At 43.9% G+C, this 22,885-nt stretch overlaps 1 protein-coding gene across 1 annotated transcript; it reads right to left on the bottom strand.

Annotated features, from left to right (window-relative positions):
• Positions 1–4,007: 4,007 nt before the first annotated feature.
• Positions 4,008–21,375, bottom strand: LOC145341042 (granzyme K-like). Its single transcript, XM_080185771.1, has 5 exons — positions 21,300–21,375; positions 19,267–19,411; positions 13,457–13,610; positions 11,187–11,459; positions 4,008–4,424 (listed from the first exon to the last, which is right to left on the bottom strand). Exons 1-5 carry the CDS (start codon positions 21,355–21,357, stop codon positions 4,281–4,283), a joined length of 774 nt encoding a protein of 257 aa, XP_080041897.1. The 5' UTR covers positions 21,358–21,375; the 3' UTR covers positions 4,008–4,280.
• Positions 21,376–22,885: the final 1,510 nt, after the last annotated feature.

Genomic DNA, 22,885 nt, shown 5'->3' with positions numbered 1-22,885 from the left:
CAAGATGGCAGGATTGGCGGATACTGAGGTGGAATGTCAGGTGATACAGCAGGATATAGATAGGTTGGTACATTGGGCAGATAGGTGGCAGATGGAATTTAATCCTGACAAATGCGAGGTGATGCATTTTGGAAGGAATAATGCAGAGAGGAGCTACGTGATAAAAGGTAGACCGATTAGGAGTATAGAAATACAGAGGGACCTGGGAGTGCAGGTTCACAAGTCTATGAAGGTTGCGACACAAGTGGAGAAGGTTGTGAGGAAAGCTTATGGAATGCTAGCCTTTATAGGAAGGGGTATAGAGTATAGCAGCTGCCGTCTAATGCTTCAGTTGTACAGAACGTTGGTTAGACCGCATTTGGAGTACTGCGTCCAGTTCTGGTCACCTTACTACCGGAAGGACGTGGAGACTCTGGAGAGGGTGCAGAGGAGGTTTACCAGGATGTTGCCTGGCATGGAAGGACTGAGTTACGAGGAAAGGTTGGAGAAACTGGGACTTTTCTCCTTGGAAAGACGGAGATTAAGGGGAGACATGATAGAGGTATATAAGATACTGAAGGGAATAGATAGAGTCAATAGTGATAAGCTGCTCCCTAGATTGGGTACAATTACGAGAGGTCATGATCTAAGGGTGAGGGGGGAGAAGTATAATTTGGATGTGAGAGGAAGGTTCTTCACGCAGAGGGTCGTGGGGGTATGGAACGCGCTACCGAGTAGGGTGGTGGAGGCAGGCACGTTGGACTTGTTTAAGGTTTACTTAGACACATGAGCGAAACAAGGATGGAGGGTTATAGTAGGGGGCATTAAATAGGGTCAGAGCCTCGGGAGACACCGGAAGTGCAGACTTATATTTTAATGATTTTTGTCTTTTTATTCCGCAGGTGGAGGTCCACCTTGTTGTCAAACGAGGGGCATGCACACGGTGGGTCGTGCGTGGGCTGCTCTTGGAGGTTCCGGGAGTGGCCTAGTACTTCGTGTCGGTGTGTGTGCTTAATCCTGGACCAGTAGACGGGCGCCGCAACAGCTCGGTGACTAGCACTGCTAGCTGTGCAGATACATGGATTTGGGCCTGTGTCTGTGGGAGTTTGCGCATTCTCCCTGCGGTTGCGTGGGTTTCCTCCAGGCGCTCCGGTTTCCTCCCACACCCCAAAGATGTGCTCTTAGGCTGATTGGTGTAACTAGTTGACACTATTCTCCCCTGAATCTGGCAAAGTTAGGGGTTCCACTCGCATACACGCAGGGCAGGGTAGGTGTAGGGTGATGCGGCGGCGCGGGCTCGTTGGGCCGAAGGGCCTGTTTCCCATGCTGGGTTGTTCTTTGTTCTTTGTTCTTTGTCATGTGTTGATCCATGTAAAGATCCTGAAGCAAATAAATTGAATGTTGCCATTACTTTCAAAGTCATTGGCAAGTGGAAGCCTCCAACCCCATCCTGGCGCCAGGTCATAGAATCATAGAAACCCTACAGTGCAGAAAGAGGCCATTCGGCCCATTGAGTCTGCACCAGCCACAATCCCACCCAGGCTCTACCCGATATGCCTACATTTATCCATTAATTCCTCTAACCTCCGCATCTCAGGACACTAAGGGGTGACTTTTAAGCATGGCCAATTGACCTAACCCGCACATCTTTGGACTGTGGGAGGAAACCGGAGCACCCCGAGGAAACTCACGCAGACACGAGGAGAATGTGCAAACTCCACACAGACAGTGACCCAAGCCGGGGATCGAACCCAGGTCCCTAGAGCTGTGAAGCAGCAGTGCTAACGTGCTGCCCTGGGCCCTCAGAATGGTGCTGCTGCACTTGTACTTTAGGACCGAACTTGAGCTTCCCTCACTATCCACATGCCTCTAATATACCTGGAGCATCACAATGCGCAGGTAGAACTGGCCCGTCATTCTCCAGCCTCCAGCATACCAGATCCCATTGTTATGGTGATGGACATTCCGACCCTTCACCCGGGCCTATCACTTGATCAGCCATGAGCTGCCATGCCCCATGTGGACAACTACCCACCCCATATGAAAGCTATGTACACAATAACAAACAGCAAGGAGAAGACTGCTGATTGTCTATCCAACTGCACAGTTGCATCAATACAGCCCGGAAATGCAATCACTTCTCTGGTATAATATATAACACAAACTTTCAAGGCAATATGTTATAGTTTTTTTTAGTAAATAGTTCCTGGGAAAAAAAACTGCTGCTCCAGCGTACACCTCCATTTTCATCAGTTTCCATCCAGTAAAGGAGTGACCCAGCAACGGTTTGTTACTCCTGCAATGACCAATATGTTTGATATGGGGGCAGCATGGTGGCACAGTGTTAGGCATCACTGCCTCACAGTGCCAAGGATCTGGGTTCAATCACCAGCTTGAGTCACTGTCTGTGTGGAGCATGCAGGTTCTCCCTATGTCTGGTGGGTTTCCTCCAGATGCTCCGGTTTCCTCCTACAGTCTGAAAGATGTGCTGGTTAGGTGCGTTGGTCTTGCTAAGTTCTCCCTCAGTGTACCCGAACAGGTGCTGGAGTGTGGCGAGTAGGGGGTTTTCACAGTAACCTAATTGCAGTGTTAATGTAAGCCTATTTGTGACACTAATAAATAATCTTAAAACTTAAACAATGGAAGTTCATTTTTTACCTCTGACTCTGGTTCTTTATCGCACCATTTTCATTTGATGGATATTTTCCCCTTTATTTTGTTTTATTTTAGAAAAAGTTACAGGAGGTGGATGTTGCTGGCTGGGTCTGCCCTTATTGCCCATCCCTAACTGCCCTCCAATTTAGAGGGCATTCAAGAGTCAACCACATTGCTGTGTGTCTGGAGTCACATGTAGACCAGACCAGGTAAGGACAGCAGATTTCCCTCCCTAAAAAACATGAGTGAACCAGCTGCATTTTAAAGACAATCAACAATGATTTCATGGTCATCAGCAGACTTTTAATTCAGATATTTATTGAATTCAAATTTCACCATCTACTATGGTGGCATTTGGATAGAGCTAGGATAAGATGCACTGTCGGAGAGTCAGTGCAGACCTGATGGGCTGACTGGTCTCAAGCTGCAACTTAGAGATTTTATGATTCTTTGAATACACAACAATTCTGCCAGTAGATCTTCCAGCACCATGTTTTATGTCATGACTATTTCCACTCTACAGTGTAGAGCTGAGCCCTCCTCTTCCATCATCTGCTTCAGGGCTGGCCTCCCTACCTCAGCAATGCCACTTTCATGACACGTAAGGGTCAAGCAGCAAAGATGCCTCACAACTATGTGGAAAAATACAAGTAATGAATTTAGCCAAACTAAGTCCGACAGGACATTACAGGTAACAAAGCAGATCTTACTGCTCCAGTCTGATCCCAGTCTCCTTTATTCTCTCCAATTTGATCCCAATTCCTTTATTCTGCTTCAAACTGATCCAGGTCTCTTTTATTCTGTTCCAAAGTGATCCTAACCTCCAATCTCCAATCAGTGTTTAGTGTTGTTGGAATGGTAAAACAAATTACATGGCGACAGGGAATGAGACCAACTGAGTAGCTCTGATAGAGAGAGCTAGCATAGACACAATGGTCCAAATGGCCTGCTTCCTATTGTTAGCATTCCACAATTCTGTCCTCTTTGTGTGATCCCCTCAACAAGGGCAAGGAATGTTTCAGAATACTTTTCCCCTTATTGATCTCTTCCAAAACATTATGTGGCTGTGCACAAAGTCAGGCTGTGTTTTTCTTGATGTTCTAACTATCATGAATGTGGAAAAGACTGAATAGACCAGCTGGGCTTTTCCTGATCACCTGTTTTGTATGTTTGTAAAGGCGAGACCTCAACAACACTGAACTCTTTCAGTACTTCCTGAGGTTATTGTCTTGTGTCTTGGAGCCGGGGTAAACCGTAATGTCCGGGTAAAGGAAGGAAAGTACAGCTAACTCACTCAACATGATACTTCAAATCAATCAAACACAAAGTATGATCATTTATTTATTGAAGCATAAAAGATTTGAACTGTTACACGTGAAAATATTGTTCTACTTTGCTGTTTAAACAAAGCACCTACAAGTATTTCACCAATCTAGTAATACAGCTGTGAGCATTCACATTTTTTTAGATTTTTATGCATAACAAGCCTGAGCATTTAGCAAGGAATAAGTGCAGGATCCTATTTTAAAATAATCACAATGAATTTAGATTGTAAATGTCATTGCAATAGCTATTCAAGGTGCAGCAATCTACAGAGGACAAATATAATGCATAAAACTCAATAGTTTCTAAACATTGTGTAAGGTTCAAGCCGTTATTTCCTGAATCCACTCAATATACTGTGCAACCCTTGTATAAATTCCAGGCTTGTCTCGCAATCCACATTTTTTCCCAAAAGATACAATTCCTTGGAGCTCACCCTCACATATCAATGGCCCACCTGAATCCCCCTGAAAAAAACAAGAAATACTTAATTAATCTCAAACAACAGGCAATGCATCAACATTCTTGTTCAATAATTTTATAAGTAAGAGTTATTTAAGCAGATATAATTTGATTATTTCCTGAAGGTTATGCAGAGAATAACCAAGGACTGAGATTCATCTTGCAACACATTTAGGGCAGTAGTGATGGATGATACACAAACCTCAAGTAGTAACTCTGTTGCCTGTTACAGTCATCAGAATGGCAAGAAGGCATTGCTTAAATTCAGAAAAATGAAGGAGTAAATGTTAGGTCAGAGAGCCAAGTCTTTATTAACTTCTAGGCTTTTATTTCCAGAGCCACATTTTTTATAATACCCTCAAACCCAACAACCATTTTTCAGCCTGCGCCTATATATACGAGTATAGGTGAGTCCCAATTAAAACACACAGACACAATCAAAATCCATTGTTAAGCATCCAAAATTGGAAAGACCGTGGCCTGCTACCATAAATTCAAACAGCAATATGGACTGAACTGCCCATTCCTGGTGTGACGCTGAATAAACTATTAAATTGATTTGATCTCAATCGGTCCAGCTAGACGGGTGGGGGGTGCTGGGTTTAGGCCATGGCAACCTTGCTGTTAGCTGCAGAGGCAATGAGTGATAGGTCTCCGTTGCTCTGAGCACAAGGACTTGCATATGTGCAATTGTGCCCTCCGCTGCTATCAGCCAGCTTTCAGGTGAGCTAGACCTCGCCATATGCCCTAAAGGTGGAAATCAGATCTAGGGCTTTTTTTTGCTCACAGCAAGTATAAGATTCAACTTGCGGTCTCACTGGAGAAAGAGATCTGAAACTTTCCTGTTTTCCTATTCATTCTAGACTTAGAATGTCTTTTGGTAAGCTTGCCTCTTAAGTGTCAAAGAGTTTCTCACATTCTGTCAATTTTTTTGGCAGTTGGGAGTTCCATACCAGGGTTGGGGGGTGGGGGGCATGGGGGGAGATAGGGGGGTGGTAGTGGAGCCCAAACCTGCTAGACAGGCCAGCAACAGACTACTCAGGGCACCACTGCACACATGCACCAATCTTCCAATATATCAGGAGATCTTGTTTACATTGCCCCTCCCCTTTGGACATGGCCTCCTCACCCTCAAACATCATGGCCTCTGGCCTCTCACTTTCTCTCCCCAACTGCCAGCCTCTCACTGCCCCCTCCATTTGCCGGCCCCCTTGATCGATAGCCATGACTCCTGATTGCTTGCCCCCTTGATTGCCATTTCCCCTTATCACCGGCCCCCTGATCGCTGGCCTCAACCTCCCATTGGTGGCCCTGGCCTCGGTCACCAGCCCTGATTCCCAATTTCTAGCCTCAATCCCCGATCGGCAACCCTGACCCCTGATCACTGGCCCCACCACAAGCCCTCAGTCACTGATGCTGAGACCCCCTCCTACTGACCTCTCCCATCCATCTGACTTCACCCTGGTCAGTGTCCACCACATCAGGCTTTGCCCTTCCACCTTGGCACTTCCCAGTGCCCAATAGGCAGTGCCACAGTGCCAAGTTGGCTCTTCCAGTGTCCCAGGCTGGCAGTGCCAGGTTGGCATTGCTAAAGGGGCACTGTCTGCCCCTTTTCCCCACCACCAGGGGCTTCAATGGCATCCAGTCGCATTGGCAAGGCTGTCACATGTGGTCCCCATTGGTGGGGACCAGCTATGATCCTTGCTGGTGAGGACATCTATTGGCAAGGCCAGAAAGTTAACTGAGTTCGGACTATTATGCCCCAGGCTCACTAATAAGATTTAAATGATCTTATAAATATTTAAATCAGCATTATACCCTTTCCGGGTGTGAGACTGATTACATTGGCAAAAATGGGAGCATCTCGACGCTGGGCGCAATTCGCATTTCTGGCCTCCCGCTCAAATTTCCCAGCCTGCTTTGCTAATCAATCAGAGCAGCAGGAGGGTAAACAGCATGCCCAATGATGGGCTCTCCCACATTGACTGGCCTAGTAAGTTCATTAAACTCTTTCTAAGACTGTTCCAGGTGAATGGAAGTTGCTGCCGGCAATCTCAGTGAAGCCCAGTTCATTTGAGTAGCTCACTTTCGGATCCTTTGCTCCATAACATAAAGGGTTTATCCTCTGCCTCCCTTTCTAGAATAATTGCAACAAATCTAACCTAAAACTGGGACAATCTCAGGCCTTGTGCATGAATCACTAAAGGCTAATGTACAAGTACAGCAAGTAATTAGGAAAGTGAAGAGGACGTTTCCACTTTTTCTGAGGGGAATTGATTCTCCTTCCATGCAGTGCAACCCCTTTGAACGTCCCCTCCTGGTCTGATATCCCCCCCCTCTCAATCCGACCTCACACTGCACTGGTTTTACCCAGCCCCCTACTGGGTCTCCGAGGTCCCCACCTGGTCTCTAGGATGAGAGGTCATAGTCTCAGGGTAAGGGATAGCAAATTTACAATAGAGCTCAGGAGAAACTACTTCCCCCAGAGGGTTGTGCATCTGTGGAATTCACCACCCAAAGTGCGGTGGATGCTGGACAGTGAGTAAATTTAAGGAGGAAGCAGACAGATTTTTAATTGGTTATGGGTTGAAGGGTTGTGGGGGAAAGGCAGGAAAATGAGGATGAGGAGCGTATCAGCCATGATCAAATGGCAGAACAGACTCGATGGGCCGAATGGCCTAATTCTGCTGCTGTATCTTATGAAGTTATGAACTTTACGGCAGCTATTGCTGTAAAAAAGGAATGTGTCTTTCTTCTCTACGTCCCAATGTTTATGCGCTGATGCAGCCCGGACATGTTTCGCTGCTCCTGTCCCAAGCAGCCTGAGGTAAGAAGGCCAGGCAAGACAGGAATTTCAGTGTAAGTCCATCCAGAGTAACAATCTGTCGTAGATTGATGCTCCGAGGAATTTACAGGCCAAAGGGGTTAATCATCTTAGATAGCGATGAGGAAAACATTTCTTTCTCAGAGGGTCATGAGTCTTTGGAACCCTCAAAGGGTGATGGAAATGGAGTTTTTGACTCCCCCACAGCACCTTCAGCTCTTGAGGCACTCCCCACTTCGCCCCACACACCGGGCTCCCCTATCACTTACCACCCATCTACTCCCACACCCCAGGCTCCTCCAGCATTCCACCACCTCCCACGACCAAATCTTTTCTGTCCCCATCGCTCTCCGCAGCTCCCTCCCTCCTCTCTGCAATGCCCATCCTTCCCAATCCCCTGGTTCCTCCAGCACCCCTCATCCCACAACCTCCTTCTGGCACTCCATATTCCATGTCCTGAAGCCCTTTCTCCAGCATCCCCTCCTCCTCCAGCATCCCTTTCTCCTCCAGCACCCCAAATCTTCTCCAGTACACCCGCTCTATTCCAGCACGTTTCTTCCTCAGCATCCCTTCTTGTGCCTCCCCTCCTACAACATGCCCTCTCCTCCAACACTCAGCCTCCTTTGTAGTCCTTTGCGGTGGCAAGGTGGCACACTGGTTAGTGTCAGGGACCTGGGTTCGATTCCTGGCATGGGTCACTGTCTGTGTGGAGTTTGCATGTTCTCTCTTTGTCTGTGTAGGTTTCCTCCGGGTGTGCCAGTTTCCTCCCACAATCTGAAAGATGTGCTGGTTAGGTGCATTGACCCGCACAGGTGCCAGAGTGTGGCAACTAAGAGAATTTCACAGTAACTTCATTGCAGTGTTAATGTAACCCTTACTTGTGACTAATAAATGAATTTTAAAACTTTTATTCCTTCCTCCTCCCTGTACCCTTTCTTCCCTACACCTCCACCCCACCTTCCATATCCCTGTTCCTCTGCACCTATTCTTGTTTGTCTTGCTGATGATTGATTCTATCATAGAACCATAGAATCTCTACAGTACAGAAGGAGGCCATTTGACCCATTGAGTCTGTACGAATTATAATCCTGCCCAGGCCCTATACTCGTAACCCCACACATTTACCCTGCTAATCCCCCTGACACTAGGGTCAATTTAACATGGTCAATCCACCTAACCCGCATATCTTTGAATTGTGGGAGAAAACTGGAACATCCAGACGAAACCCACACAGACACAGGGAGAAAGTGAAAACTCCACACAGACAGTGACCCAAAGCTGGAATTGAACTGGGATCCCTGGCGCTGTTGTTGCAGGATAGCCCAGTTCCAGATGTCTATATTTCTATCTCTTTATCTCTACTTTCAACCTGGGAATTGAACATTTTACACAGATTTTAGGAGAGGAATACGAGACCATGAAAATTAAACCTTTTTTTGCTTTTTCCTGCATTGACACCACTGCAACAAATAATTTACTTATGTTGTATTAGTCAAATGTGTGAACCATTTATATAAATGACATAGATGACTTTGTGAGGGTAGGATCAGTAAGTTTGCCGATGACACAAAGATTGGCTGAGTGGTTGACATTGAGGTTGAGTGTCTTGGGTTACAAGAAGATATAGATGAGATTGTCAAATGGGCAGATAAGTAGCAGAGGAAATTTAACACTGAAAAGAATGAGGCGATGCAATTTGGGAGGAGTCATTTGACAAGGAAGTATACTATGAAAGAGTTGATACTGGGAAGTTCTGTGGAACAAAGGGACCTTGATATGTTTGTCCCTCAGTCTCTAAAAGTAGAAAGGCAGGGTAATAAGGTGGTGAAAAAGACATATAGCACACTCGCCTTTATCAATCAGGTTATAGATTACAAAAGCAGGAAGGTCATGACGGAGTTGTATAGCACTTTGCAGAGGCCACAGCTAGAATACTGTGTGCAGTTCTGGTCACCACATTGTAGGAAGGACGTGAACGCACTGGAGGGGGTGCAGAGGAGATTCACCAGGATGCTGCCTAGGATGGAACATTTAAGTTGAAGTGGGGAAAATAAAGAAATGGTTACCAGGCACACAAAATGGTTGCCTGGCACACAAAATGGCTACCTGGGAAGAGACGTCAAACAGGCACTAGCTTTTAACACAGACAGTCACTTAAAGACAAAACATGCAGTAACCGAAATGCTGCAGGAAGTTAGTCAGAGCTTGGGGCACTTTAAAGATAAGGGCATACCCAGAACAATAGAGACTGATAATAGGATCAGATGGGAACATCAATACATAAATGCAACAAAAACCAATCATTGAATGTCTAGATCGAAACCAGTCATTGATAGAGGAAATGTATCCATTCTATGACCAATGCCATGTTAACAGCCCACATCTGTACCTGCCTGATTGTAACGATATATTAACTATTCATCACCATGATCTGCCTACTCAACTATAATGATGTGTTAAATGGCTAATGTCCAGACTACCTGTTGTCTGAAAGGTATAAAAGTGATCAACTGCTATTGTATTATTGAGAAGGTAGCTGCCAAGTACTGCGGAGTACCAGTGCTTTCTCCTGAAGCTTTGTGTCCGAAATAAAACTGTCTTATTGAACCTCCAAGTCTGACTCCAGTGGTAAATTTCCCACAACAGGGTTATGAAGACAGGTTAGATAGACGTGGCTTGTTTCCTCTGGAGCAGAGAAGACTGAGGGGTGACGTGATTGAAGTCATACAGTCATACAGGTTTACAGCATGGAAACAGGCCCTTCGATCCAACTTGTCCGCATTTGGCCCATATTCCTCTATACCCATGTTACCCGTGTAACTATCTAAATACTTTTCAAAATTGTACCCGCCTCTACTACTACCTCTAGCAGTTTGTTCCAGACACTCATCACTCTCTGTGTGAAAAAATTGCCCCTCTGGACACTTTTGTATCTCTCCCCTCTCGCCTTAAACCTGTGCCCTCTAGTTTTAGACTTCCTACCTTTCGGAAAAGATTGTGACTATCTAGCTGATTTGTGCCCCTCTATAAGATTACTCCTCAGCCTCCTATGCACCAGGGAAAAAAGTCCCAGTTTATCTAGCCCATCCTTATAACTCAAACCATCAAGTCCTGGTGGCATCCTAGTAAATCTTTTCTGCACCCTTTCTAGTTTAATAATATCCTTTTTATAATATGGTGACCAGAACTGTATACAGCATTCCAAGTGTGGCCTTACCAATTTCTTGTACAACTTCAACAAGACATCCCAACTCCTATGTTCAATGTTCTGACCAATAAAACCAAGCTTGCCTTCTTCATCACTTTGCCCACTTGTGACTTCACTTTCAAGGACCTATGAACATGTACCCCTAGATCTCTTTGTTCTGTAACTCTCCCCCGTGCCCTGCCATTAACTGAATAAGTTCCGCCCTGGTTCAATCTACCAAATGCATCACCTTGCATTTACCTAAATTAAACTCCATCTGCCATTCGTCAGCCCACTGCCCCAATTGATCAAGATCCAGTTGCAATCGGAGATAACTTTCTTCACTGTCCACTATGCCACCAGTCTTGGTATCATCTGCAAACTTACTAACCATGCCTCCTATAATCTCATTCAAATCATTAATATAAATGACAAATAACATTGGACCCAGCACTGATCCCTGAGGCACACCACTGGCCAATCACCTCTACAACCATCCTTTGGCTTCTACCAAGAAGCCAATTTGTATCCATTTAGATTGCTCACGCTGGATCCTGGGAGATTTAACCTTATGCAACATGTGGAACCTTGTCAAAGGCCTTGCTAAAGTCCATGTGACTCAATTAAGTTACTTATTCTTTGTAATAAATAAATCAATGATAAGCATAAAGCACATTTAATGCAGCACTAACTAAAATAGTTAATTTTAATAATTCTGTCGAATATTGCAGCCACGTTTTGCACAATCTAGCTTACCTGGCATGAATCCTTTTCACCTTGGCTGTCACCAGCACACAGCATGTCCGTGGTTATTACAGGGTCATTGTTGTAATACCTCCGACTGTTGCACTTTGCTCTGTTTATGATGGTTACGTTCGCTTCCTTGAGGTTGTCAGGGAGCCTTCCTGGCCGCAGTTTTGTCTTTCCCCATCCCATAACAGTGCAGATAGTTCCATCTGCTACGTCATCATCATATTTAGGCAGAGGGAGGACGTTCACAAACTTATTAAGTTTTGCCTCAGTCTGCAGCTGTAAGAAGTAAAAATATTATTTCATGTGTTCTTTTGTACATCAAAAGTCCCTGAAATGAGTGATGTATCTTTCACCTTCTCCTTAATGTGACATGAAAAAAGTGCTGGAGACTCGCACAGCTCAGATAACAGCTGTGGAGAGATTGGGCAGGTTAATGTTTCGACTGTGGAAGCTTCACTAGAACTGGAGGCTGTCACAGAGAAACAAACAGGATGGAATAAAGGGAAGTTGGATGGGAAATAAACAGATTTTTAAACTCTGTTTATCTGTAAATTCCACCAGTTTTGCCTCCTCCAGAGAAAAAGGGCGCAGAGAGTGTCGTGCCAGCGAGAATCACTATTAGTCTCCACATCCAGAGATCCCGGGCGCCATGGCCATGCCAGGGGGATTGGAAACCACCGAAGCCCCCAGTGGTCAGAGGCATGGCGGGGCAGTGCCCATCTGGCACTGTAAGTGTGCCAGGGCAATGCAAAGAAGGTGGGGCCTGAATGGGAGTGGGACCTGAGAGTGTGTGGAGCAGCGATAAGGGTGTTATGCACTATGGCAGAGGGGCATATGCGGGGATTGGGGGGAGGGATGGGGGTTTGCGTGCAGGGAGCGTAATGAAGGGGAGAGTCATGCATGGGGTGTCATGCTGGCGGGGTTGTGCAGAGGGGGGAACATGCAGGGGTGGGTCATGAAGGCAATCATGACGGGGGTCAGGCCCATGTCAGGGATTCCCTCAGGGGACCCAATGGGCGGGCCATGATGCCCCAATGTTGGCGACCCGCTTCAGTATGTGGGCAAGAACATGTTGCTGATGAAGAGGGTGTGGAGGTCCATTGATGTCTGTGTGGGTGGGATGAGGTCTCCCAGTTCACCAGCAGATTAGGGCATCTGGTGAAATGATGCCCGAGGGCTCTGAGGCCAGTTTGACAGGCATGTTTCCGCCTTCTGTACTGGCGCCAAGCTCCCAACTGTCACCAAAAATGACGGGGTGTCAAAAGATTGCATGTGGAGCTTGCTGAAAACATTGGTGCGGAGGACTCCCATTTTCCTGCCATTATGACACTGACGAAAATTCAGCCCAATCAGGTTTTATCCCATGATTTTGGTCACTACATCTAACTTGCACTGCCAGGTACGTTCTTGGTGATGAAATGCTTGTACCCACAGCATGTGGAAATATGTAAGAGCTATGTAAGTGAGGTGGGAAGATCTTTGCAGCATTTCCCAGTGTCAAAGCCAGGTTAGTTAGAAAATGTGCTGAGGAAGTGTGGTCCCGAGGTTGAGACTGGAAGATCAGAGAGGAACATGCAACAGGTTCACGAAGAGACTAAAAACTTCAGTTCCTCCTTCTTTAGCACTGATGCCTCAGGGCGGGAGATCTTCTGGTTAGCTGTGCTACCAGCCATGCAACTCCTGATTAAAGCAGCAGAGGGTCATGTTTTAAGATGCTTTTGCACAAATATTATTCATAATAATGTTAATTCAGAGGGACTTTGAATGACTAAACCAGAATAAAATTAGGATGAAAAATGTGATGCACGATATAGGAGCTGATTTACGTGAATATGCATGAGGAATTAATTTGAATCATGGCATTGTAGTCAGCCCATAGGAACTACAAGAAATGCTTTGGACTCAGATGTAACTGGGCACTTTATACAATGAAATATCAGCAACTTCCGGAAGAGAGAAGTTACACTTTATATTGGCAATGACATTAGGGTGATTGAAAATGATATTTGATTTGGTTTGATCAATTGGTATATAGTGAGAAGAATTGTTTCTTGTGTGTTATAGAGACAAAGCATACCATTCATAGAGTATTTAGGGAGCGGGAAAGGAAAGGGTGCAGAACGTTGTGTTGCAGTCATAGCTAGGGTACAGAGAAATATCAACTTAATATAAGGTAGCTGGACAACTGAGGTTAGATGGGAGCATTGTTTATTTGATTTCTATCATAACACAACGAGAGTAAATCTGGAAATAATTTATTAAACGTCACTTACTTGAAGCAGCATGATGTCGTGTTCAAAGCTTTTACTGTTAAAGCAAACATGAGGAAATTTCTGCTTCACCATGAGTTTTTGTGCTGAGTTGTCTTTGTCTCTCCTCAGTGAATCTGTCCCAAGAACCACCCGAATATTTTGTTCTTTAAAGTTGCTATGTGTGATATGAAGAAGACACATTAAGTACATAAACTGTTAAATTCACTTCAGAATGTCACCTTAAAATCCCAGAGGCACTCAACATGGATTTCAAATTATTTCAATTGCAGTAAATGCTTTGAAAAAAATCATGTCTATGATCTCTATTATAATGTTTGATTTTTAAAGAATCAGCAGTCAAGGAGGCCATTCAGCCTATCATGTCTGCACTGGCTTATTGAGCAATTCACTTGGTGCCATTCCCCTGCCTTCTCCCCTGGTTAGGAGTCTCCTAACTTATATCATGACGAGTGCAGCCTCCTCCGTTTCTGGGATGCTCAGCACAGTTTACTGAATAACCAGGGTGGTCACTAGACCTGTCACCAACTGATCAGTGGGTTCAGGTCCAGGGCCTTGTGGATTGGCAACAGCTTGAATCCTTGGTACAGCCTCTCCCAATCTCCTGCACATTACAGTGGCAGTGTAGAGTGGTGAACAATAGCAGACTGCCAAGGAGTTCCCACCACAGGTACAGCAACAGCAGCAGCTCACTGTTAGGACCGGCTGCCCTGAGTCAAGGGTCAATTTAATCCCATCATCCTTTAGTTTCGTGTATAATTACATTTGTGACGTAAACCAAGGAATCTTCAATGCTCCTGTAGAAGGGGATTCTCGTTAGTTAAAGGGATGACATAGGTTTAGTTACAGTAACACATAGAACATAGAACATTACAGCGCAGTACAGGCCCTTCAGCCCTCGATGTTGCACCGACCAGTGGAACCAATCTAATGACCCTCTAACCTAAACTATTCCAATGTTATCCATATGCCTATCCACGGACCATTTGAACGCCCTTAAAGTTGGCGAGTCCACAACTGCTGCAGGCAGGGCATTCCATGCCCTTGCTACCCCTATTAGAGACCTAGTAATCCCCTCTTTCACACTGATCAGAATATTCCAGTCAGTAGGTGGGTACTCATAGTGACTGAATCATGCCTTGTGAAAAGGAGGCAGCCTCTTGGCAGCAGACGGAGGGACCAGCAGTCCACATCACTTCTTCCACAATCCTCTCCCCAACCTGGCAGGACTAGAAGGGATTCCCATTGGTCCTCCAGCTTTGGGAGCCTACCTGCCATTGTTAATTGGATAGCAAGCATGCCCTCTGGATATTAACTGGCCAATCCTACAACAATCATGTTGGATAACCATTCCCAAAATGATGTGGAGTTGGGACCCACATATGGTTCTGACCCTAAAATGACTTCCACTGTTAATCATTAACCCAGGTCCAACTACCAATTGCAGGAATTAAATCCAATCACTAGGTCTGATATGTTTCAATAAATAGATGGCAATAAAGCATTAGGAACTGATGAAATATATATCTATTCTAATAAAGATTAAATGAAAGCATTTAAAAACACAGTCATGATGACAGATACTGAATAATGCTGAGTAAAATTAGATATTCTGCACAAAAATATTTATATCAGCAAATGCAATTAAATAGGGAGCATTTCAAAGATTTTGTCTGTACACAAGATGAGAACTGAATAATGAATGCACTCATTGTATGTCAGAAATGAGTACCGGAGCTCCTATGTTGGTGCTCTTAGGAAGTAAAATGACACAAACTGGGCAGAATTCTCTGCCTTCTCCCAGATGAGCCCACCAGTATGACAAGTCGGAAGATCTTGCCAATTATTTCATAAGGAAAGCTTATCAAGCACAGTGTAGAATCTTCCTGGTGAAGAGCCTTTTTTTTTAAATTGGTACATTTCGGTGCTTTATTTTTAATCAAAAAAGCCAATTCAAATTAAGTCTAATCATGGTCCACACAGGGACAAACCAGATCCAAGCTGACAAGACAAGACATTGCATCCTATTTTGGGTTGATCAAACAAGATCCAAGCTGACAAGATGAGGCATTGCATCCCATCCCAGGCTTGACCTGACACTTCATCTTAGCTAAAAGGCCGACATGGCTTTGGAAAATTGCATCAGAAAGTGCCTCAGTTTTACCTCATGGGCTGATCCTTTGCTCTTCCCTAACCTAGGCAAACCATGATCACAGTCCACTGGGTTATCCTCATCCCCTACATGATCATGGTTTAAGGACAAAAAACATCAGAGAATCTCTACAGCATGGAAGGAGGCCAGTTGGCCCATCGAGTCTGCACCGAGAACAATCCCACGCTATCTTCATATTTACACTGCTAATTCCCCCCAAAACTGGGGTGTATTTAACACAGCCAAATCAACCTAACCCACACATAAGAAAATAAGAAATAGGAGCAGGAGTAGGCCATCTAGCCCTTCGAGCCTGCCCCACCATTCAATAAGATCATGGCTGATCTGAAGTGGCTCAGTTCCACTTTCCCGCTTTCTTCCCATAACCCTTAATCCCCTTGTCTATCAGAAACCTATCTACCCGTGACTTAAATATATTTAGCGAGGTAGCCTCAACCACTTCAACGGGCAGAGAATTCCTGAGATTCACCACCCTTTGAGTGAAGAAGTTCCTCCTCAACTCTGTTCTAAACTGCTCCCCCTTTATCTTGAGGCTGTGCCCTCTAGTCCTACTGTCCTTTCTGAGCAGGAAGAACCCCTCTACCTCTACCCTATCCATCCCCTCCATCATCTTATACATCTCAATGAGATCTCCCCTCATCCTTCTAAACTCTAACGAGTACAGGCCCTGCCTATTCAGACTCTCCTCATAGCTCAATCCCCTCAACTCCGGTATCAGCCGAGTGAACCTCCTCTGCACTCCCTCCAAGGCCAAAATATCCTTGTGCAGGTGCGGCGACCAAAACTGCACACAGTACTCCAGCTGCGGTCTCACCAGTGCCCTGTACAGTTGCAGCAAGACCTCCCTACTTTTATATTCAATCCCCCTCGCTATGAAGGCCAGCATCCCATTTGCCTTCCTGACCACCTGCTGCACCTGCAGGCTGGGTTTTTGCGACTCATGCACAAGGGCCCCCAGGTCTCTCTGCACCGTAGCATGCTGCAGCTTTTCGCCCTGTAAGTAGTAGTCCTTCCTACCATTATTCCTACCAAAGTGGATAACCTCACACTTGCCAACATTGTATTTCATCTGCCAGTCCCTGGCCCATTCGCCCAGCCTACCTAGGTCCCTCTGCAGACTCTCCACACCCTCCGCACAATTTGCCGTTCCACCTATCTTTGTGTCATCAGCAAATTTTGACACCTTACACTCGGTTCCCTCCTCCAGATCATCTATATAAATGGTAAATAGCTGAGGCCCCAGCACCGACCCCTGGGGCACTCCACTAGTCACATACTCGGAATGTGGGAGGAAACCCATGCAGACATGGGCAGAATGTACAAACTCCACACAGACAGTGACCCAAGCTGGGAATTGAATCTGGGTCCCTAGTGCTGTGAGGCAGCAGTGCTAACTATTGTGCCACCCAAAATGACACTTGCTCAGCCAGAGTTTAGTTGTTCTTTTGAGGGATTTTTGTTCACCTGCAGCTTCCACTTTGCCCCAGAAAATGCAGTAGTCTGAAAAATGTTCAATTGCGTAAGAATTTTCCCCCTGATTCTTTCAAATAAAACAAATCCTGTTTCTAACTCCCCAGTGTGCATGCGAGGAAGCGCTCAATTACCCAAGCACACTGAATTTGAGAGCAAGAAACAGCAAAAGCCTCTTGCCCAGATTTAGTTACGTTAAAATCCAAGGCCTAGAGGTGACAGCATAGTCAACTGTGGGGAGGGAAATGTTATAATGATTGTTACTACCCAGCTTGCAGGTGCAGCAGGTGGTCAGGAAGGCGAATGGGATGTTGGCCTTCATAGTGAAGGGGATTGAATATAAAAGTAGGGAGGTCTTGCTGCAGCTGTATAGGGCATTGGTGAGGCCGCAGCTGGAGTACTGTGTGCAGTTTTGGGCGCCACACCTGCGCAAAGATATTTTGGCCTTGGAGGGAGTGCAGAGGAGGTTTACTAGGTTGATACCGGAGTTGAGGGGGTTGAGCTATGAGGAGAGGCTGAATAAACTAGGCTTGTACTCGTTGGAGTTTAGAAGAATGAGGGGCGATCTCATTGAGACGTATAAGATGATGAATGGGATGGATAGGATAGAGGTGGAGAGACTCTTCCCACTGAAAAAAGACAGTAGGACTAGGGGGCACAGCCTCAAGATAAAGGGGGGGCGTTTTAGAACAGAGTTGAGGAGGAACTTCTTCACTCAAAGGGTGGTGAATCTCTGGAATTCTCTACCCATTGAAGTGGTGGAGGCTGCCTCGCTAAATATTTTCAAGAAGCGGGTTGATGGGTTTTTGATAAGAGAGGGGATTAAGGGTTATGGGGAGAGGGCCGGAAAGTGGAACTGAGCCACGACAGATCAGCCATGATCTTATTGAATGGCGGGGCAGGCTCGAAGGGCCAGATGGCCTACTCCTGCTCCTATTTCTTATGTTCTTATGTACTCAACATTGGGTATTAACATTTTTAAATCGTATGTGATTGCATTTAATTGAAGTAAAATTATATATTATGACTGTGTATGTGAAATACTTTATTCAAGTGAGAAAACATCTTTTAATAATATGTATTAACTAAAATTTAATATATCTGTGCCACTCAATAAAATGCTAACACTACAAATATTCCAAACATAGAATCATCATAGAATCACAGAATTTAGCTAAAGAATGCAGAAGCAACACTTATGAAATTTGAATGTTCATGATCTGCTAAACATTAACGTAATGTTTCAATATAAGAACAAATGATGTAACTTTGAATTTGGAATATAATTAACAAGCATGAAATCACGTCAGAGCCAAGGCCCTGGATTTAATATTATCAAGATCTTTGGTATTTATGCCAATAATACAGATAATACAAGAAAAGTATCTTTATATTGTACCAAATAGGTGGGAATCCGCTATTGGAATGGACGAATAGAAATGTTACTAAATTGGGTGCAGTATTGCAATTGAATGAGACATTTGATATAATAAAGACTAACAATTTAATATGCAATGAATTCGAATGAAGCTAATTAGTAGGGAAGGCTTAGATAAGAAACAAAGATATAATTATAGGAAATTTTGGCACCAGGTTGGGATTTTTGGAAGGCTTCGTGTTACTCTGTACTGCCCGGCAATCTGAGAATCTGCTTTCAGCCACTGTTTTATGCTCTTGTCTGTCTAGGTAAGTTTTATATGTTTTTAATAAATCTTGATATGCTTTTAATTGAAGGATTTTGCCTTTACGAGATTAAATTTTCAAAATACTTGGTTTTTCTAAGGAATCAGGCCGCCATTCAAAATATCCACACTTCGATACCCGAACACTGCAATTTTGTAAAAGAACCTTAATGCACAAGGTGAGGGCACTGCTAACTTACATTTTGCACAATAATGGTATAAGTATATTCACTACGCTAAAACTTATGGTTCCTGGATCTTGTCAGACAAGTAACAGCCTAACAGCAGTGTACCTACTGAAAGTAATGAGGAAATTCAGGACTATTATGAGAAACATTAACAATAGACTGCCAGATATAAGATATAAACCACTTCTAGATCCCCAAAAACTGTGTAAATCTTGATTGATTTCATCATAGGGAAAAGATCCAAAACACTCAGCTGTTCTGAAAATGGTTCATAGACAGATTACAGCTTCTGTAACTTACAGATTGCAGTGTGCTGCAGTCAGTACCCATCCTGGTTTGATTAACATTCCTCCACACACATGACGTTGATAAAGTTGGATTGATGCCATGTAAGGTTTGGAATGAGGTTTAACATCTTTACCCCCAATGATTTCCACAGCGTCATCTGAAAGAGCAAACACAGAGAAATTGTGTATTGGCTGAGCAGAGAAATGTGACTGATATAGAGAACACCACAAGGGCTGAACTGTATATGGTCTGGTCAGGATCACTAATTGTTTCAATACTTGGTTAAATCCGGAGACTAAAAATGGAGCTTGCACCTGAAAGTTAGCACTGGTCTTTATCTCTGTGGAACGGGAAGCTATGGGTGCTGCTTGGCATGGAGAAACAGACCTTCCAACTCCACAAAATAGAGATATTTTCACAGTTTGCTGCCATTTCCCAGTGGCCTTCAGCATTCTCTCTCAGTAACACTGGTAACACTATTTAAGACTTAGTTCAAATAGACATCAGAAACTCTGTTCAATCATACCCCTTGTAGACAAGGCAAAATAGACTTGTTTTAACTTTTACTAAATCTGGTTCCAAGACACTGAATTGTAGTTAACAAAATCTGTTTCTCTTCCTCGCTCTTAATTCTTGCAGGAGTACAATTTATAGCCGTAAGTGTCTTCTAGGACTTTGCCCCACTGTATTCATCAAATACACATTGGGGGGTAGATTTGACTGTCTTGAAGCCACTCCACCATCTGCAAGGCTAAACTCACAATGTGACAAAATATTGGACATAATTCAGAAAGGAGGAATTCAATTGATTGATGCCTTCATTTCTTAGACAGTCTGGGGATATGGAACTACTCATTTTGGATTTAAATTGACAGCTGGCTGATTTCATGGAAGCAAGTGAATAATACTGGCAACAAAATAGGGGTAGAGTGAAGCAATGGCTGTTAGCAGGATGAGGATGAAGGACTTAGGGCAGAAGGAAATTTAACTTTTCTTGTTGAGCTCACCAAACATACTCTCTTCTGCCTTCTTTCGTTGGGAAAAAGATATAAAGGTCTGAGGTCAAGTACCAATTTATTCAAGAACAGCCTCTTCCATGCTGCCATGGGACTTTTGAACGGATCTGCCTTGCATTAAGTTGATCTTTCTCTACACCCCAGCTGTGACTGTAACACTACATTCTGCACTCTCTTGTTTCCTTCTCTGTGAACAGTATGGTTTGTCTACATAGCTTGCAAGAAACAATACTTTTCACTGTTAATATATGTGACAATAATAAGTCAAATCAAATCAATTCAAAATCAAAGAGCACTCTGTTTTGGGACAATAAGGAAGGTTTTAGAACTTACCTGAGGATGTTCTGGTTTCTGCCTACTCTATCTGGAGGAACAGCTGTGCTTTAAAATATGTTCAGAATTTCCTGTGACCATGGGACCCCTGGAGTACACTTCTTAATCTAGTGTCTGGTAGGGGCTTTATCTATTTTCAGGGCCAAGCATTAAAAATGGAAACTTTAAGTTAATTTTATTAGTGTCACGAGTAGGCTTATATTAACACTGCAATGAAGTTACTGTGAAAATGCCCTAGTCGGCACAGTCCGGCAGTGCCTGTTCGTGTACACTGAGGAAGAATTTAGCGTGGCTAGTGCACATAACCAGCATGTCTTTCGGACTTTGAGATGAAACCGGAGCACCCGGAGGAAACCCACGTAGTCACGGGGAGAACATGCAGATTCAACACAGTGACCCAAGCCAGAACCGAACCCGGGTCCCTGGCATTATGAGGCAGCACTGCAAACTGCTGTGCCACTAAAATGAAGAGAATGGAATATGGAATTGTGCCTTTTTAACTGCTGTTATCATTTTACCTTGATCAGAATGAATTAAAATTCCCCTTTTCATTTCCATTATATTTCTAGCAGTTATGCTTTTCATAGCACATACTAATTGGAATTCTCTGTGTGTCCAGTATACAAACTCACACATACATTTCAATTCATAATTTCTATCAGCACAGGAAAGGTCAAAATACTTTGGCTTACTTACCGCCTGGTGTTAGGAAGTAAATAATCATTGCAGATCTAAAGAAAGCCTGAAATATCATTGTTGCAGTCAAGTTGTGAGTAGTGAGTTCATGTACATTCTGACTTTTTATAACAAAGACTGAGGATGTGGTTTGCCAATTTGATATGTTCTCTAACATATTTTGGTAACTTGTGAATCATGGATGCAATTTCTCAGAAGTGTCTCGTGTTTAAAACATGTTAATTCGTCATTTCTGACTGACACTGACAGGAGTGAGCAATGTGAATAACAGTTTGATCACGTGAAGATTGTTGGAAATAACTGATGGGAAAGAAAAACGAGCAGAAAAGGGAAAATAAATAATAAGACAAAGTCAAGTGTAAATCAAGAACAACTTCTTTCCTGCTGCCATCAAACTTTTGAATGGACCTACCATATAGTAAACTGATCTTTCTCTACACCTTAGCTTTGACAGTTACACTCCATTCTACACCTTCTTCTTTTTTTCTCCCCTATGTATTCTATGAATGGTATGTTTTCTCTGTATAACATGCAAAAAACAATACTTTTCATTATATCCCAATACATGTGACAATAATAAATCAAATGAAATCAAAAGAACGTGAATAGTTCACAGTACTTTATGTTTGCTGAGGGTATGTGCTCTTTATTGAACACTCATTACATTATTTTCCTATTGTTAGTCCGTCCTGCTGAGGTTTCATTTTCTGCCAATTGCAGTTTGAGCTAAGCATCTGGAATGTTCTAGAATCATCACCATCACCAGCTCCAGGCCCAGCACTAATGGAACAGGTGGAATGGAAGTCAATTCTAACTGACCACTTGGCGGGATTGGTCTGTAGTGGTCTGAATATGACCACAGACCAGTTGTCACCCAGTCTGCAATCCAGCCCTCCACCAAAAGGCCCTGATTGAAGTGATAGAGTCTGAACTGTCTGTCTGGTTCAGCACAATAGCATTTTGTATGTGTTAATTGGATTGCTGTGGTGCAATCCTGAGTCACCAATGGGCAGGAATTCTCTTCTTGGTCCCTCAAAAATATTCCAGATACCTAAACAACATTTTTCACCTATAATCTGCTGTTTGGATCTTTCAGGTTCCATTTTCTTTTGCTCAGCCAGTCTGACCATGTTCCCCAATGTTGCAGGTTATTGTTAGGAAGGAAGGTCAAACATGTATTTACATAATGAGTTCACCTTATCCTAAAATGCTTCACAACCAAGGATATAATTTGGGAGTATATTCACAGGTATATAAGCAAGGATAACAACCAATATGCACAAACCAATGAAAGAAATAACCCAATAACCTGTTCTTATTGTTGGCTGAGGCACACGTATTGCCATGGAAATTGAGGTAACCCTGACCCTTCCCGAGAGTAATGTTGTGGCTGTTTTACCTCTGAGGACAGATGAGATCTGAACTGCTTTTCATTGACAGAATGGGACTGTCCAACTACAGCACTGAAGGATCAGCCAAGGTCATGCAAATCCTGTGGCAAGGTTTAAACTTACAAACCTCCGACATTAAGGTCAGAGGCATTGAGTCAAGACACACACTGACATAAAAGCAGGAAATGCAGGACA

Source organism: Carcharhinus amblyrhynchos, chromosome 1 (assembly GCF_965287045.1).
Source record: "Carcharhinus amblyrhynchos chromosome 1, sCarAmb.v2.hapA, whole genome shotgun sequence".
Classification (NCBI taxonomy): Eukaryota; Metazoa; Chordata; class Chondrichthyes; order Carcharhiniformes; family Carcharhinidae; genus Carcharhinus; species Carcharhinus amblyrhynchos.
The sequence above is the reverse complement of the archived record's forward strand: the minus strand, read 5'-3'. Positions and strand labels throughout refer to the sequence as shown.